Genomic DNA, 16808 nt, shown 5'->3' on the forward strand with positions numbered 1-16808 from the left:
TTCTTGCTTTTGAAAGCCCAGGCTTCCCTCAGCGGTTTGAGCTCTGTGCCTGAGGGACCTCCAGGCAGTGATTCATCAGGGAGACAACGCGTCCCAAACAACGCGAAGGTCAAACGCTTCTTAAGGCAAAACTATTTTGTGATGATTTGTAGCCATATCAGGGAAAACAGAGCTCCTGCGTGGCTAAAGCAGGCCAATCAGAGATGGAGAAGGATTTCTTCTCATCACTCAGAGCCCTTCTCAAGGAAGCACCACACGCTTTACGTACTGTAACAAAATGTAAGTTTTATTCCGTATTATTAGTAATGGATGTGGAATAGCCACAGTTGAGTTGGACTGATGTCCCTTTCCCTTTTAACCAGTGTTTAATATTCTAACTACAGCCCAGATGTAACATTTACACTGAAAAATACTTACAGATTCAACCTCATACTCCAAAAATTTCTAGTACAAATACAGTTAGTACATTAAAAAAAAAATAACACCCCACCCCAAAAAAAAAACCCCAAAACAAAAAACCCACTAACAAAACAAAACGAAAACCAAAGTACCCCCCACCAATCCCAAATACTTTGTAACAGCACAGACTGGTTATGGCCTTGAGTTAAGTTCAAGTATTTCCCAGTGGAATGCAATGCAAGCAAGAAGGTAATCTGGCTTTTGTGGGACATTCCTGGCCCTGAATAGTAAGAAGAGAAATCTAAGTGTGGGCACTTTATCTGACCGAGTTTAGCGAGAGAGTCAACGTTTATGACTAGTTCAGCCACAAAGCTAAACCTGTCTTGTGTGTGGACAAAACTGCTACCTGGAGAAAACACAAAAAATAAAAGCAAAGCATTAATTATACCATTGGCATTTCTTCCGTGGCTGATGCTCCGCCCCCTAAATGAATTTCCTCGAGCTGCTGGTTGAGTTGGGAACAATTGTGGTGAGGATTTTTGCTTGTGGCTGTGAATATCATGCTGCTCTATCCTTTCCCTGCCCCAACTGACAGGATAAAAGAAGGGACTGTTGCTCCTGGCCCGAAAAGGAGTCATTCCTGCAGAGTCATCATTGCATCTGGTCACCTTTGTGGCAGTGATTCAGTGGAAAAACCCGAATTCCTAAAGGGTTTCTAGGTCACAGAGGGGAGGAGGAAGAGGGGAAGTGAGCAAATCAGTATATATAGCAATAATAATAATAATAATAATAATCTTTTCTGTTCCTAGGTGCTGGCTCCTGGGATCTGGGAGAACTGGGATCCCTCCTCCCCAGGCTCAGAGGATCAGCAGTGTCCTCCAGGCTGGTTGGGATCTCACAGGCAACTTTGCATCCCTCCCAGGCACCCCTGACACCAGAGTATTCCTGCTGGGAATACACCCCTGTGCTTGAGTCCTTGTCAAAACACTTGGAGAACATGGCAAAAGCAGGATCAGCTCCTATTGGGAGGGGATGTTGTGCAGGGAAGTACTCCAGGCCTGAGGGGTGAGCAGGGCTGGGAGTGGTTACCCCGTGTCCCTGCCCGACGAGGGGGTTATTGATCCCCCAAGAGTTTGCCCTGGGTCTGGTACTCGTCAATATTGCAGTTATTGACTCTCCCTACGGAAAACAGCGTGTGCCTACGAGATGTGAGGGTGACACCAGCTGGGAGGAGGCTCCGAAGCCTCTGCAGGACCCACGGGTCACTCAGAGCCCCCTTGGCTCGCTGTGTGACAATAAAAAAGGGGCTTTGAAGGAGGGCAGGAAGATCTCCCGAGTGTACAATCACACATCTGGAGAGGGGAGCAATCCCCAGGCCTGCAGGAGATGGAGTTTTGGGGAGGACCAGAATGCAGAAAGAAGAGAAGGGAGGGGAGGTGGCACGAGGACCAGCAGTGCCACACTGCTGGGAAGAGTTGAGGTGGCTGCTGTTGGTCCAAAGACACCAGAGGAAGCCACGCTAGAAAAGCAGCCCTTGGAGAAAGGTTGATGAGACTGGAAGTGTTCAGTTTAAAGCCGATTTGGGGGTGAAAGCAGTCTCCAAACAGCCAAAACGTGCAGAGGTTAAAGGCATGAGACTTCTCCACGTCTCCATGGGGCTGCAGAGAGGAGGTTCATGTCACCCTTTGATGGTGGCAAGTTGGCAAGAAGATCCATGGTCTTTTCCCACCCTCCTGCTCTGAACCTGGACTCTCCTCCCATGGGCACTGCTGGGGCATTGCTGGGGCAGCAGGTGCAGCCCTGCTGTACAGACTGGGTTTAATGAGTTGATCAAGTCTCTGTGACCAGCTTTGGGGGGTTTTGCCTTAAAATCTGCCCCCACGCTTTCCCCACTGCGAGAACGTTTGTCAAGATTTTTTTTCCTGGAGCGATTGGAAGGGAGTCACATTCCTGTCCTGGTGTGGTGACTCACGGAGGGGGGATCTGCAGGTCAGCAGGAGCTGCGGGGCAGATCTGAGTCACCAGGAAGTGCTCAGGCCATGAATGGTGCTGAGGGAAGTGACGCTAGTAGGGGCAGGAGGAATCCAAGATCCCAAATCCTGCACGAGGCGGAGCCTTCCAGCATCCTGTGGGAAGCTCAGGTTTATCTGGGGCTGTGCTATTGTTGCTCATGGAAAAGGAATCAGAAGAACCCAAGCAGCATCCAACCATGGTTACCCTCAGAGCTCCCATCCTTCCCTTGGGATCACGACTTTAAACACACACGGTTTCCCGTGGGACACAGGGCTGGGAATTAAAGAGAAGTCCCACTGATGTAGAGGACAAGCTCGTGTCCTGGACAGCTGCAGCGACCAGGGAGCAAATTTCCACCCAGGATCACCTCTCTCCTCTCAAGCAGCCTGGGCTGTGGCCCTGCAGGGATTTTTTCCAGGTGACAGCAGCCCTGTGAGCACCCAGCCTCTCCTGCTCTGCCCAGCACATCCCCAACCAGCAGAGAGCACATTCCCACACATGGGACAAGGACAAACAGAGCACTTGGATGTGTTTCTCTCCCCACCACTGTGGTGTGACCTTTCTGAGCCCTTCCTGCAAAATTCCCAGCAGAAGGGGATGGATGGATGGATGGATGGATGGATGGATGGATGGATGGATGGATGGATGGATGGATGTCACTGCAGGCTGCTGCTGTGCAGATCCTCCTCTTGGATCCCATTTGTGAGGGGAAGGTCTCAAGCTGCAAGAGCAAAGAGCATTCCAGGCATTTTACCAATACCTTCAGCAGGACCAGGAACAAGCCTGGAAGCGTTCCCTAGACACAAAGCCACAAAGCTGAATATTTGCTGCTGGATACCTCGTAGGATGTTTCTCTGCTTTCCTTTGAATTCTACTTTTTTTGCTTCCAGGACTGTTTTTAGCCGAAGTTCCCAGGAGATGAAGTGCATATCCAAATTCTCTGCCTCCTCCCAAGAATGGCCAAAGGGCTGGACACTTGGGGAACAGGCATCCTCAGGGCTTTTAGGGACTGATCTCAAGGACATGAGAGTGATGTCCAGCGAGAAGTCAGGGATATCCCATGGATAAGAAATCCTGGCACAGCCCGAGGGAACAGCTTGGCACAGGGACAGTTCAGGGAGATTTCCCTTCTTTTGCACCAGGTTTGATCTTGAAGGCTCTGCCTATCTGGGTTCCCTGTGGTGGTGATGAGACCTCTGACAAAGCACAGTAGGAGCCTTGGAGCTCAGCAGCTTGATTTTAACATGCGCCCAAAGTACTGTAAGTGCATGAAAACCACCCTAAAGTCCAGCCCAGCTGAGAAAAATTCCTCATAAACTCAGGAAAAAACTTCCTGCTGTTGTCCTGGTCCTGTCCCCACTGAAGCCAGACCTTCTGCAAAGCCCCCCCAGCAAATGTGAGAACCCTCCCAGTTCCCCAGGTGGGGCTGGAGGCTAAAAGATCCAGGATGAGATCAGCCCCAGTCCTGGAGCAGCTGGGTTTTCTCAGGGGAGGTGGAAGGCTGTAGAAGGAGCAGAGGGTTGATATTACATTTACACCTATCTCTCTATGTCTACGTTCACATGCACGTGTTCACACGTGTCTGTATCTACACATGGAAACACACATACACACACCCCAGAAGCACACTATGCATAGATCTGCCACCTGCCACTATTTATAAGGGTCTGATTAATCAGAAAAAAACAAATTTTCCAACGGTGCTTTTCCTCAATTAATCAGAGAAACAAATTTGCCGATGCCAGTCATCTAAAATTCAGCAAGTAAAGGAGCCTAAACTCTTTACGCTTTTGTTTTCCTGGTTGCATAAAGGCACTTTCTGATGATGTGAAGCAGCAGTTTGTTAAAAACTCTGTAACTGCAACAATTCCCATCACATCTGTAGCAAGTGCTACACAGGCACCAGTAGGATGCAATGTCACTGCTCGCTCCTGCTCCGGAGGGTTTGGAGCAGATTTGCTTTTTGCTTCAACGCAGAGGAAGAAAAGATGAAACCTTCAGCCCTGTGCTGGTTTTTAGGTCTCCCTGTGTGAGGCGGTCTCTGTTTTCCTGCCCCAGACCTGACATGGGTGCCAGCTCTGGCTCACAGCATCCAACGAGGCCGTCATTGGCATCTGCCAGCCCAGGCAGGCCACCAGCTGCGAGCCTGCCACGAAGGTCTGTGCAATATGTCAGTGGTTTTCTTACCAAAGGATCAGAAATTAATTTGATTAAGGGTATTTAGTAATTAAACACTGCCTGGCCTGCAGCACTCGAGCCTTGCCGTGCAGGAGGGTGGCTGATCCCTGCCAGCCTCGCTTCCCTCCTGAGCCACCAGCAGCTCCTCTTCCCACCACAGCTCGTTGTCCAGTCTCTGCTGGGGGCTCCGGCGGTGACCCAGGGGCTGGGAGGTGTGGAGGGGTTTGCTGTTACTCACTGGAGGTTCCTGTCACTCACCGGAGGTTCCCAGCTGGAGAACACGTTGGAAACGGGGAAGAAATGTCTTTTGTTAACGCACTGGAAGACAGCACTGAATTGGTCCGAAACTCCTTTCACTCTCCTGACTCCCACACAAAACCCGTGCCCTGCGAAACAAATGCGAGACAACACCGAAAACCAGAAACAAACCCAAATTAAAAACCCCGCTCACGCACCGCCCTCTCGCCTTTCCCGACAGAGTTATATCCACACGGACGTCTTCCCGTCTTTACTGCTGGAGCTGCCTTTCTCCAGGGAGGCCTTGGGTTTAGCACCTTGTTTCTCCTGGGCGGTGTTGGCCCTGTTCTGCTCCACCACGGTGCCCCCCGAGGCGGGGCTGCTGGTCCGAGAGGGCTGCGTGTTGGCCTGGGTGCTGCTGTAGCTCTGGAAGGCGATGTCCAGCTGCTCCTGGGCCACCCGCAGGTGCTTGTGCAGCGTGGACAGATCCGCCGGCAGGTTCTCGTCCGGGCTGGTGCACTGCTGCTCCTGAGCCACGTTGGCCAAGTTCTGCTCATGGGCCATCAGGCTGTTGGGGATCTTGGTGGATTTCTCGGATTTGACGACCAGGTTGTACTCGGGAGGGCAGGAGATGTTCTTGGGGTAGGCGTAGTTGTAGGGGGGCTGCCGGAAGCTGTTGATTTTCCGGTTGCGGATGGCGTCGCGGATGGTCCCGAAGCCCAGGTGGAACATCTCGCACATGTTCAGCAGCAGGCACAGGCAGCTCACCACGTACATCACCAGCAGGAAGATGGTCTTCTCCGTGGGCCGGGACACAAAGCAGTCCACGGTGTGGGGACAGGGGACCCTGTTGCAGACGTAATAAGCTTCCACCTCGAAACCGTAGAGCAGGTACTGCCCTATCAAAAAGCAAACCTCGAAGGAAGCCCGGGTGAGGAGCTGGAAGACGTAGATTTTCATCAGTCCCTCCTGCTGGATGCGCCTCCTCCCATCGTGCTTCTGCTGCTCCTTGCACTTGGGCTTGGCCTTGGCCTTCTCGTGCTCGGCCGCGTCGTCGGAGATCATGGGCTCCTCCTCGTCGGCCTCCATGGCGTCCTCCATGTTGCGCACGGCCTGCCAGTTCAGGGCGAACTGCTTCTTCTTCTTGAACCCCTTGAACTTCTTCTCCTCCTCGGCCGAGCGGGCGATCCGGTGGATGGCGTAGCCCAGGTACATGACGGAGGGCGTGGAGATCATGATGATCTGGAAGACCCAGAAGCGGACGTGCGAGAGCGGCGCGAAGGCGTCGTAGCAGACGTTGTCGCAGCCCGGCTGCTTGGTGTTGCAGGTGAACTTGCTCTGCTCATCCGAGTAGATGGACTCGCCCCCCACCGCCGTCAGGACGATGCGGAAGACGATGAGCACGGTGAGCCAGACCTTCCCCACGAAGGTGGAGTGATTGTGAATCTCTTCTAGCAGGCGGGTGAGGAAGCTCCAGCTCATGTTGGTCATAAGGGCTGCTCAGTTATAACCTGCGGGCAGAAGGGGGGAAATAAAAACCGTGGCTGTAAGGTCAGCTGGAGGACCATGACTGTCCCCTGTGCTGGGCACTGGTCATGTCACATCTCCAGTCCTGGGGTCAGTTTGGGGCTCCTCATGACAAGAAGGAGGGCTGGAGCGCGTCCAGAGAAGGGAATGGAGCTGGAAAGGGTCTGGAGTACCAGGAGAGGCTGAGGGAACTGGGAATGGGCTGGAGAATTCCTGAGGGAGCTGGGAAAGGGGCTCAGCCTGGAGAAAAGGAGGCTCAGGGGGGACCTTGTGGCTCTGCACAACTCCCTGACAGGAGGGGACAGCTGGGGGGGGATCAGGCTCTGCTCCCAGGGACAGGAGGAGAGGGAACAGCCTCAATTGGCACCAGGTGAGGTTTAGGTTGGATACTAGGGAAAATTCCTCCCCTTAAAGAGTGGTCAGGGCTGGAGCAGTCGAGGATGCTCCCACATCACAGAGATTTGCCGTGCTGAAACATCTTTCATTAGCAAACCCAGAAAAATGCAAAGCATCGGCGAAAGAATGGGAATATTTATGTTTACAGGCTGATGGCCCTTTTAAGTTCCTCTTGAAACAAAGCAAAACAAAACAAAACTTTAATCAAATACAGACTGTTTCAAAAATAAACCTTGAGAAGCTTTCAAGAGAAAACCATGCATTTATTAGGAGACCTGGAACAGCTGGGGAGGAAGAGCTTGTAACAAGCATTTTGTGTTTAGTTTAACTTGCAGTGGGGCCTCAGCCCGAGTTCCTTGGGTGACCTCAGGCAGCACTAAAGACAGGAGGCAATTTCACTGCTTGGCTGGCGCAGATCCTGAGAGATGAGAGGAGTAGGGAAAGCACCTGCACCCAAAGAACAGCAGAGGAAGAGAAAAGAGAAGAGAAAGGAGCTGTTTTCCTATGTGGAAGGAGTAGGGACATCAACCCTAACTCTCCATGCTGGGCGAGCATGGCTGAGTCGGGTGAAAGATCCAGGGGGGAAAATGATCATAAAATCCCAGAATCCTGTAACTTTTGGGGGGTGGAAGTGACCTTAAAGATCATCTTGTTCCATGGGCAGGGACACCTTCCACTAGACCTGGCTGCTCCAAATCCCATCCAACCTGGCTTGGAGACCTGAGCCTGGCCCTAACTTGGCTTTGCACCACTGGAGACACAGAATTGTGCTGTGGGGTGTCCGTGGTGGGCACGACCCCACGGGGGAGCAGGAAGGGAAACGTGCCCTGCTCTGTCCTCCCCATCCAGCTGTCCTGGAATGTGATTTTACTCCCGCTGCTTCCCAGGACAGGAGCCAAGCAGGGCCGGTTTGCTCAGCGCTTGCCGCCGCGCTGCCCCTGTCGAGGGCTCTCAAGAGCAGGCAGATGGAATTTTCTAACCCTGCTATTTCCAGATCAAACAAATCCCCTGCGAACACAAACCCCCAAGTCTTCACACGCCGGGCCGAGCCTGTGGGAGCGCTCTGCAGATGGTGCTATTCTTGTCCCGGGGAAACTGAGGCAAGGGAGGGGAGAAACAGCTGGGTCATAAAGGAGAAGGAGAGGTGAGGAAGTTCTGCTCTCTGCCCTCAACCCTCAAAGCTGCTGGGAGCAGAATCCCCCTCTTCTGCCCCAAAAGTCATGCCTTGGTCAGTGCAACTGGGCAGCTGGGACAGTTCAGCCACTGCAGGACACGGAAAGTGATGCCCACTGAGATATTATTTATTTGTTGAGGAAATTTGGTTTATTCAGGGGTGAGATGGGCAAGTTCCCCTTTCTGAATGCCTTTTTTTGCTTCCTTACAGTGGGTACACCCTAAGGGGTCTTCAACTCTTCATCTGTTGTGTTCTCATTCAGATATGGGCAAATGAGGGTGTTAAATGATTTGCAGAATTAATCCAGGCACTCAGCCAAGCTCCAGCTGAGGGGAGGCTGGGAAGGGAAGACCCTGCTGGGTGTGGGGCATGGTGCATCTGTCTGTGGAGCATCCGGGTCTGGATGAGGCAGGGCTGGATGCAGCCCCACCTTGGCTGGCCCCGTGCAGGTGTCCAGCCCCCCACCAGCTCCCATCTGCACCCCAAATTAGCTGCAAGCCCCAAAATGTTCTTAAAAATGCCCTTTGAATGTCCTGTGGAGCAGTTCATCCAAAATTCAGTGCTCCCCTAAAGGGTTTCTGAAGCCCACACCGAGGACAATTCACCATTTTGCAAATGTTACCCATGGACACAATTCCCAAATCTCCCCGGAGCCGTTTGCTGGGGCAGGGAGGGTCTGACCAAGGTTGTGACAGCTTTTGGAGTAAACATTGAAGTTTTGCACTGGTATTTGTCAGGGCTGTTAGCAAAGCACCCCCTGTCTCCTTCAGGAGACACGTTTTAGAAAGGAGAACCAAATTAAGCGCTCCCAAATCTCCCGAGCCAAGGAAAAGGAAAGAAATTGTAAAATACCAGAAGTGACGGGTTGTTGCTTTGAGAAGACCACCCCTGGCTACCAGCCACCACCCTGAGCTGCAGGTCCTGCCACTGCCGCTGCAGCTCAGCCCTCTGTGCACATCTGGATCTGCAGGAACATCTGCAGGAAACAGCCCCGAGCTGTTCCTGTGCCCCTGTGTGGGGCCACACCTTGGGATTGCACCCCTCTGTATCCACCTGCCCTCCTGGCATTGTATTTGAGAACAGGAGCCGAAGGAAATGAGGTAAAAACCCCTCCCTACAAATCAGCTTGGTTAAACTTCCAGTGGGTTTTAGGGCTCACTGGCTACAAAGACTGAACTCTGTGGGGTTTTAATGCTTTTAATTGCTTGGGTGGGGGTTTAGTGCACCGTGGTGTTTTGGAATCAATTATAAATATAACAAGCTTCCAAGGAAAGACTTGTTCCCAGTGCTGATGAATAGATTTGTGCTAGGAAAAGCTGTTTCTCCTCCCCTCACACAATCCCAACCATCAAAGCACAGAACATGGATTTTTGCATCTTTCCACCTGCTACAGATTCCTCTATTCCAATTCCTCTGTGCAGTGTGAAAGTTATGTAGTCTGGGTTAAAAACAAACAAACAAACAAACAAAACATCTGGGTGGATCTGCAGCAGGTGGAAGGATTGGATGAGGTGGTTCACGTAGCTCAATTATCTCCCTGAGAAAGGACTCCCCATCCCTGTGGCTTTGAAATCCATTCATTCAGTCATCCATCATCACATGCCACCTCCAGAGGTGACACACAGAGTATGAAACACACACAGGGTACAAGCTTCACTTCAAAACAGCTGCAAAGGAGGGACTGGACTGCTCAAACCACCACCAGCTCCTAAAGGAGTCAAAACTGCGTGTAGCCAGCACAGGAATGAGCTGTTGGCTCCACGTTCTCACCACCCTGACTTCCCAAAACCCTCTGACCCCTCCACACAATTGCAGGCACAGCTGTAGGAACTGGGAAAACTTTAAGAACTGAGTCTAAAATACGCCATAGAATTTTAAAAATATCTATCTATCTATCTATCTATCTATCTATCTATCTATCTATCTATCTATCTATCTATCTATAAATCAGTGCTAGCTGGATGTCCTTCCATTCTGCACTCTTCTCGCTCCGCTGCCCGAACTGCAGGCGAAACAACGGGGTGAGGAGGGAGGATAAAAAAAATCTACTTACGGAGACATGATGCTTCTCGCGGTGGCTTTCCCTCCTCCACCGACATTCCTGTGCCTCCCAGCCCTGCTCCTTGCCCTAGATAAAGCCCCGCCGGCTCGGTCCGGCCGTGCTCCAGCGCTTGGGAAGCGGAGCTCCAGGGAAGTATTTAAGGCGCTGTCAGACCCCGCCTTTGCGGGCAGCCCCTGCCCGCTCCCACCGCCCGTGCCGACCCTCCTGCCCCTCGGAAAAAAAACCCGGGAAGGTGCTCTCCAAACACGCCAGGCAAAGAGAAGGGCTTTGGTTTTAAATCCAAACAAGCCGCCGGGTCTGGTTTTTTAGGAACGCTGCCTGGAATTTTGCTTGCCGAGCCCTCGCGTCGGTTGGGAGTAAATTAATAGCATCGGCTTGTGGCACTGATTGTAACAGATTTGGAAGGCTGGGAGAGCGTGACTAATAGGGAACATGTGGAAAACACATTCTGGCAAAAAAAAAGTTGCTTGGCTGTTGGGGGTGAAAAAATATTAAAAAAAAAAAAAAGGAGGGAAAGCTCGCTAGTGGGAAAAACTGCCCTGAAGCTCCTGCTTTGCTGCACTCCCAGGAAAAGCTGTCCCTGAAGGAGGTGGTTCCCCTCTCTTCAAGGTGGTGGAGGGAGCAGAGAGCAGCTGAAGGATGGGAAAGGGGTTTTGAGCACCAACAGAGACTTCTCTGGCTTCTTTGCAGCTGCAGGAAGGAATAGCTGGGATGGGGATGCACAGGAAGCCTGAGGAAAGTGGTTTTCAAGAAGAAAACTCCACCCTGGTGGTCCAAGGATCACCTGCTCCATCCATGAGGAGCTTTGGCATTGCCATTCCAGCAGCATCAGGGCTTGGGGTGTCTGCTGAGCTGGAAATGGAGAATCAAGGCAGAAAATCCACCCAAGGGCCAGCGAGGAGGAGAAGGAAGCAACAGCAGCAGCCAGGTCATGGAAGGGATCAGATCTCTGAGGGCAGAAAGCTTGGGAAGATCTGCACTGGGATGGAGGGGGGTGTTGGAAACCATATGGTTTATCAGGAGCTTTTATCCCTGGTGCTGACAAAGCAGGATATTCAGACCTCTGGTTTCCCAAAGAAGCCTAAGTGGACTTGGAAGGACAGTTCCTGCTCGTTGGAACAGGTTGCCTGGATGCTCTGGCAAGGAGCAGCATCTGTGCTGCATTTTGTTGCAGTAACATTCCTCGAGGTCTTCTGTTATAAACGAATTACTCATCATTACTGATAAGTCAATTCTCTGTTTGGAATTAGTCACCTAAGATGGGGCAGGAAAAGCCCCATCAGCTGAGTGAGGTGTGAGGATGAACACACCTTTGTGGGAATATGCCACACCAGGAAAACCAGGGTTTGGGAGGCATTTTGGGGGAAATAAACCTCGAAAAAAGTTAAATTACCACAACCCTGGCTTCATGTTTCAACTTCAGCACATGGCAGCTTGGACATAGGGATGTTCCAGAGGAGAGGAGAGCACCAGGGCTGGCGATCTCCAAACCCACCCCAGCCTCCCTGGAGATGTCGCACTGAGAGGGTGAGAGCATGCAGCAGGCTGAGGCCACATTATCCCTGCTTATTCCTGGGGCAGGGATTGGCCTCCAGCACGCTGGGGCAGTGACCTCCTTCCCCTCAAGGTCCTTCAGCTCTGGAGACAGCAGTGGGTCACCTCGTGGTCACTCCGCAGGGGCCACTGAATGTTCTTTGGGTGCATGCCCCAAAGCAAGCAGGGTCCCTGCAGCATGTGCCACACCTGCTCCTTCTGAAAGCCTCTGACATCCCCCAGAGCTGAGGGACGGCCACCCAGAGCTCGTTCCCACCAAGGACCCGTGGTGAAAGTCCCACCTGCTGCCCCTGGTGCGGGGCAGAGCTGCAGGGAAGCGTTTTTCCTTATTGTTTATTTAAAAATAACCAGCTGAGAACAGCTCCCAGGCTCTGCAGCAGCTCAGAGATAAAAGGCAGCTCAGCGTGGCCCCAGTCCCGTGGGCCAGGCAGATTTTCCAGGCTCTTTGCTTTCTAACCACGAGGGTTATTTATACTCGCAGCACTTCATGCCTGGGCAAAGTTTTTTGGGGCATCCGCGGTTCAGGCAGGCCAGGCAACACCTGCTCCTGCCCCAGCCATCACACTGGCAGGGGCTGAGGGCTTCCCATCACCAAACCATCACCCAGGGAAGGAGGCAGAAGGCAGGAGGCAGAGCCACAAAGGAGCGTACAGGGGAAAACCCACCCCTGCAGCATCCCGTGTCCTCAGTTCGATGCCTGGCTGTGGAAAATGGGAATAAAAGAGAGGAGACGGAGGAGGAAAGGATGTGATGGAGCTTTGTATAATTCTGGCTGCTGCTGGGAGTCACCTCTCCAAGCCACCTCTCCCCCAGGCACCATTTCAGAGCAGTGATCTATACATATTTATTTAAAATGTCCTATTGAAATGAATAAATGCTGTCACCAGTGATAATGAGACCTGGTGTAACATCTCCCTGCTACGTCAGGGATGAGGAGTGACCGTAATTACACGCTCTGAGCACGAACCTACAAAGCTCTGTGCTGGGTTGTGCCGACAGGTCATTTTCATCTCTAATTTTCCTCTTTTGGATGTTCGTTTGTTCAGTTTTTAAACTAAGTGCAGTGAAGATATGCATCTTTGTGCAGATGAGAAGCCTGTTTTTAAAACAAGGCCCACTCTGTTGAGACAAATGTGACAAAATTGGAATAAATTAAAAATGCCATCTTTTTGCCTTACTGACTATTGTTGGGTTTGGGCTTTTGAGATGGTGGAATTTCCCATCTGAGAAGCAAAAATGTTTGGACACCACAAGCGAGAGCAAAATTTGAAGCGGCAGTTTTAGTTCTTATCTTTTTCCTGTTGGATTAACTGCATTAAACCTTTTTCCCTGGCTTTTGGACTCACCCTCACCTTGGATGGCTGTGGGTGCCATCCACTTTGAAAGGGATTTGTGATGGAAAGCGTGGCAAAGGCACTGCTAAAAAGGAAAGTTGGGACTTGGAAAATCTTCTTTCCCCTTTTGCACAGACTAAAACCCCACGGAACTGTGTCGTTATTCTTATTTGCCTGTAATTTGGTGGCGGTTATGGGGGAAAAGGGATCTGGGGGCTTCCAGGTTGGTCAGTGAGTGACAGAGTGACAAGGGAGGCACGCTGAGGTTTTATCCCATTCAAGATGGGCTTCAGGGATTGACACTCCCTCCCCTCAATGTGTTCTCCTTTCCTCCAGCCCCTCTTCTGCTTCCAGAGCTGCTGTCCCATGAGCGCACGCGTAGCATGGGGGCATCCGTGGGTTTAGAAGAGGATTCGGGCTCATTTTCAACCAGTTTGGTTCAAGCCAGAGCTGCAAATTTGACGTTTCCAGTGGCCTGTGCCTGGCTGACAGGACAAGGTGAGTGGGGAACTGTGGGGAATCCCAGAATGGTTTGGGTTGGGAGGGACCTTAAAGATCCACCAGTTCCACCCTCTTGCCATGGGTGGGGACACCTTCCACTGGACCAGATTCTCTGGACCAGAGATCCAAGTGTGTGTCCCACTGGGACATCTCCATTTGCATTTCCTGGTGGGAAAGAGGCCACCAGCTTCCATTGGAGCCCCCTTCTTCATGCCTGGAGTCTCCAGAGCCACCTCCAGCTGGTTCCTTCAGCAACCCCAGGACTCAAGTTGTGTCCCCAAGGACCCAAGCTCGGTGACACGGCTGGACTGGGGCTGGGCCACATCTCTCGTGTGCTTTGGGGCAGGCCAGCACCTCCCAGTGAGGATGGAAACACCACACTGGGATAGAACTTTGGTCAATGGGTGGAGGGGCAGAACCAGCCCATTTCCTCATGAAACAGAAACCCAACCAACAGTTTCAGGGGTGATGGGATCAAGAACAAGCGTGGCTGTCCCAGGGAGCTGTTCAGGATCTGGGAAGCAGAGGCAGGAGGGAGCAGGTGGGACTGGCCCCTGCTTGACTCAGCCCTGCCAGCCCAGGGCCTCCAGGCTCCCTTTCAGTCCCACCACACTCCCTGACTTAACACCAAAACCATCCCAGTTGTGCAAACTTCTTCCCTCATTTACGCAGAACTTTGGGTGCTCTCCAAGATTTGGGGCTAATCAGGGCTCGCATCCTAAGAACTCAGCCAGAACCTTAACTCTCTTTAAAAAAAAAACAACTTACAAGCAGCAGAAAAAGCTGTGCCAGGGTCTGTTGCTAAAATCTGCTCCATCACAAAACTCTGTGTGGACTTTTCAGGGCAGTGGTAACGACAGCCCCAGTGCAAACGTGTCATTTGAAGGACAGAAAGGCAAAATCTCTACTTAATCATCGTCAGGTTGATTTTTATCCTGCGCCCAGCTCTGCTTGTTGGATGAACCCGAGAAGGTTTTGATCTGGAAAAGAATTATGTGGTTGGTCTCTGGCTCTTTGCAAGGATGAAACAGGGAAAATCTGGTCTTACACATTTTTCCGAAGCCCCGTGGGGATTTTGGCTGAATAATGTAAGACTGTTTGAAAGCGAGGTGAGGGATGTTTTCCTTCATGCACTCTGAAAATGTAAACTCTGGCTCTGAGCTGCCATGACATTTGGACCACGGTTATGCCTCGGTTAGCACAAAGATAGGTCAGAAAATGTGAAGTTTCTGTGAAGTTTGCATTGGTTTGTGCCTGGAGCCAAAAGCCAATGCTGTTAGCAGAATAAATAACATTTCTGCTGAGAAACAGGGGAAAGTTTCCTTCAGATATCGCTGGCTTATGACTGTGGAAAGGTAAAAGCACTACACTTTGAAAATGACCTAAAACCTCATCTGATATGGTTAAATAACAATAAGATTCAACTTCTAAAGTACAAAAGCCCAGAGGAAATGTTTAAACCTGGGCTGGAAAGCAGAAGTGATTTATTCCAGCCCTTCCCAGCTGAAAATTTCACTGCATTCTCGAGATAAATTTCAGTGTGAAATAAAACATTAATTTTTCTGAGGGGAACCTTTCTGCTGAGGTGTCCGAGGTGCTGAGATGACACAGGGAATGTACTGAGAGGTGGCAAGAAAGGCCTCAGGTGGAGCCCCAGGACGTGGCTCAGCAAAGCCTTTTATAGCATCTTTTTCCCTCAGCATCTATTCCTGCTCCAAAGAAAACATCTGCCTCGATAGCCAGAGGTCAAACCGAGCCATTATTCCCTCCTCTATTTGCTTCCCTTTCCTGAAGTAGCTGGAGGAGCAATGGGAATGATGAAAGGCCATCTCCAACCCCACCCGTCAGGGTCATCCCTGGAGTTAGAGCTGCCCGTGTTCCTCCTGAAATCCCATCGTGGCTCCCTCAGCTCTCATAACAGGAAGCAATAAAATTTCCACTCGGTGTTGCCAGCCCTGTGAAGCCAAGCCAGGCTTGACTTGCTCTGGACCTTCCTGAACTTGTATAAAAGAGTGAAAAAAAAAATAAAATTAAAACAATTCAATTAAAATCAGAGGAAATCCATCCCTGGGCCGTGCAGAAGTTCACAGCTCATCTCCTCCTCCTGCTGTTGTTGTCCATGTGGACGTTCCTCCATCCACAGTTCACCCCACAGCAGTGCCTTAATGCAGGTGGGGGCAGAGGAAAAGGGTCAGGGTGTATGGGAAAGGTTGGGGAATGCTGGAACAAAAAAAAAAAAAGGGGAAACGGACACATTTTTGGCTGCTCCAGAAAGGGTTTGGTGGTTTTTTCCCCGAACACCTGTGGATGGGCAGAGACGGAGTGTTAGGAGGGGGCTTGGAAGAGCCCCAGGAAAAGGGGTCAGGAGAGGTTGGAAGCTCGGCCACAGCTTCTGAGCTGCATTCAAGAGCTGCTGGGTGAGGTCCCCGAGTGGTGCCAAGTGGACGGAAGGAACATTTTCCCTGATCTTTCGGTTGCACGAAAACCACATTCCCAGTGCCAGTGTGGGAAGAGGGAAGGGGATGGGAGCAGAAACACCTTCAGGACAGCTTGAGCATAAAGACAGCAACCCCCAAAGTGGAGGGGGAGCAGTTCTGTCCTTGGGACCCACACAAGAAAGGCATGGAGCTGTTATGGAGCTGTTGGAGCAACTCCAGAGGAGGCCCCGGAGATGGTCCCAGGGCTGGAGCCCCTCTGCTCTGGAGCCAGGCTGGAAGAGCTGGGAATGTTCACCTGGAGAGGAGAAGGCTCCAGGGAGAGCTCAGAGCCCCTGCCAGGGCCTGAAGGGGCTCCAGGAGAGCTGGAGAGGGACTGGGGACAAGGGGTGGAGGGACAGGACACAGGGAATGGCTTCCCACTGCCAGAGGGCAGAGATGGATGGGATATTGGGAAGGAGTTGTTCCCTGGGAGGGTGATGGGACCCTGGCACAGGGTGCCCAGAGAAGCTGTGGCTGCCCCTGGATCCCTGGAAGTGTCCAAGGCCAGGTTGGACGGGGCTTGGAGCACCCTGGGATAGTGGGAGGTGTCCCTGCCCATGGCAGGGGTGGGGCTGGATGGGCTTCAAGGTCCCTTTCAATCCAAACCATTCCATGATTTCACGGTTCTCTGGAAGCAGGACATGCTCAACCCCTCCTCCAGCTTTCCTCAACAATCTCCTCTTGCAAACACCTGCAATACTCAGAGGTCTGGGGTGGTTTTGTGTGTGGAAAATGCTTCTCAATGTCACAGTCAGGCTGCTGACCCTGAGAGTTTGACTCTTTTTTCCCCCATAAGTTCCAGTGGAAAAGATGACGGTGTCATTTCTGTCATCACACACCTCACCCATGTCAGACACGGGGACAGCCACTGCAGCAGATGGCACGAGCTGTTCACACCCAGCCAGGACAGCCATGAGAAATGGGCCCAAGTTATTTAATGTTTTTATCTTCTCTCA

The 16808-nt window shown here is 51.6% G+C and overlaps 1 protein-coding gene across 3 annotated transcripts in view; it reads right to left on the reverse strand.

The window, feature by feature from the left end:
* Nucleotides 1-265: 265 nt before the first annotated feature.
* Nucleotides 266-16808, reverse strand: part of GJC2 (gap junction protein gamma 2) — a 37982-nt gene continuing 21439 nt past the window's right edge. For 2 of the 3 annotated variants that reach the window (XM_066201969.1, XM_066201977.1), the window contains one exon: nucleotides 266-6338. In XM_066201969.1, coding sequence (XP_066058066.1) covers nucleotides 5071-6318 — 1248 coding nt within the window. In that variant the 5' untranslated portion in view covers nucleotides 6319-6338 and the 3' untranslated portion in view covers nucleotides 266-5070. Of the gene's footprint in view, nucleotides 6339-9977; nucleotides 10081-16808 lie in introns of those variants that run through there. The other variant, XM_066201984.1, reaches the window with a different exon arrangement.

This window comes from Chamaea fasciata, unplaced genomic scaffold (assembly GCF_029207755.1).
Source record: "Chamaea fasciata isolate MVZ Bird 193981 ecotype frontalis unplaced genomic scaffold, bChaFas1.0.hap1 SCAF_1, whole genome shotgun sequence".
NCBI classification, from domain to species: Eukaryota; Metazoa; Chordata; class Aves; order Passeriformes; family Sylviidae; genus Chamaea; species Chamaea fasciata.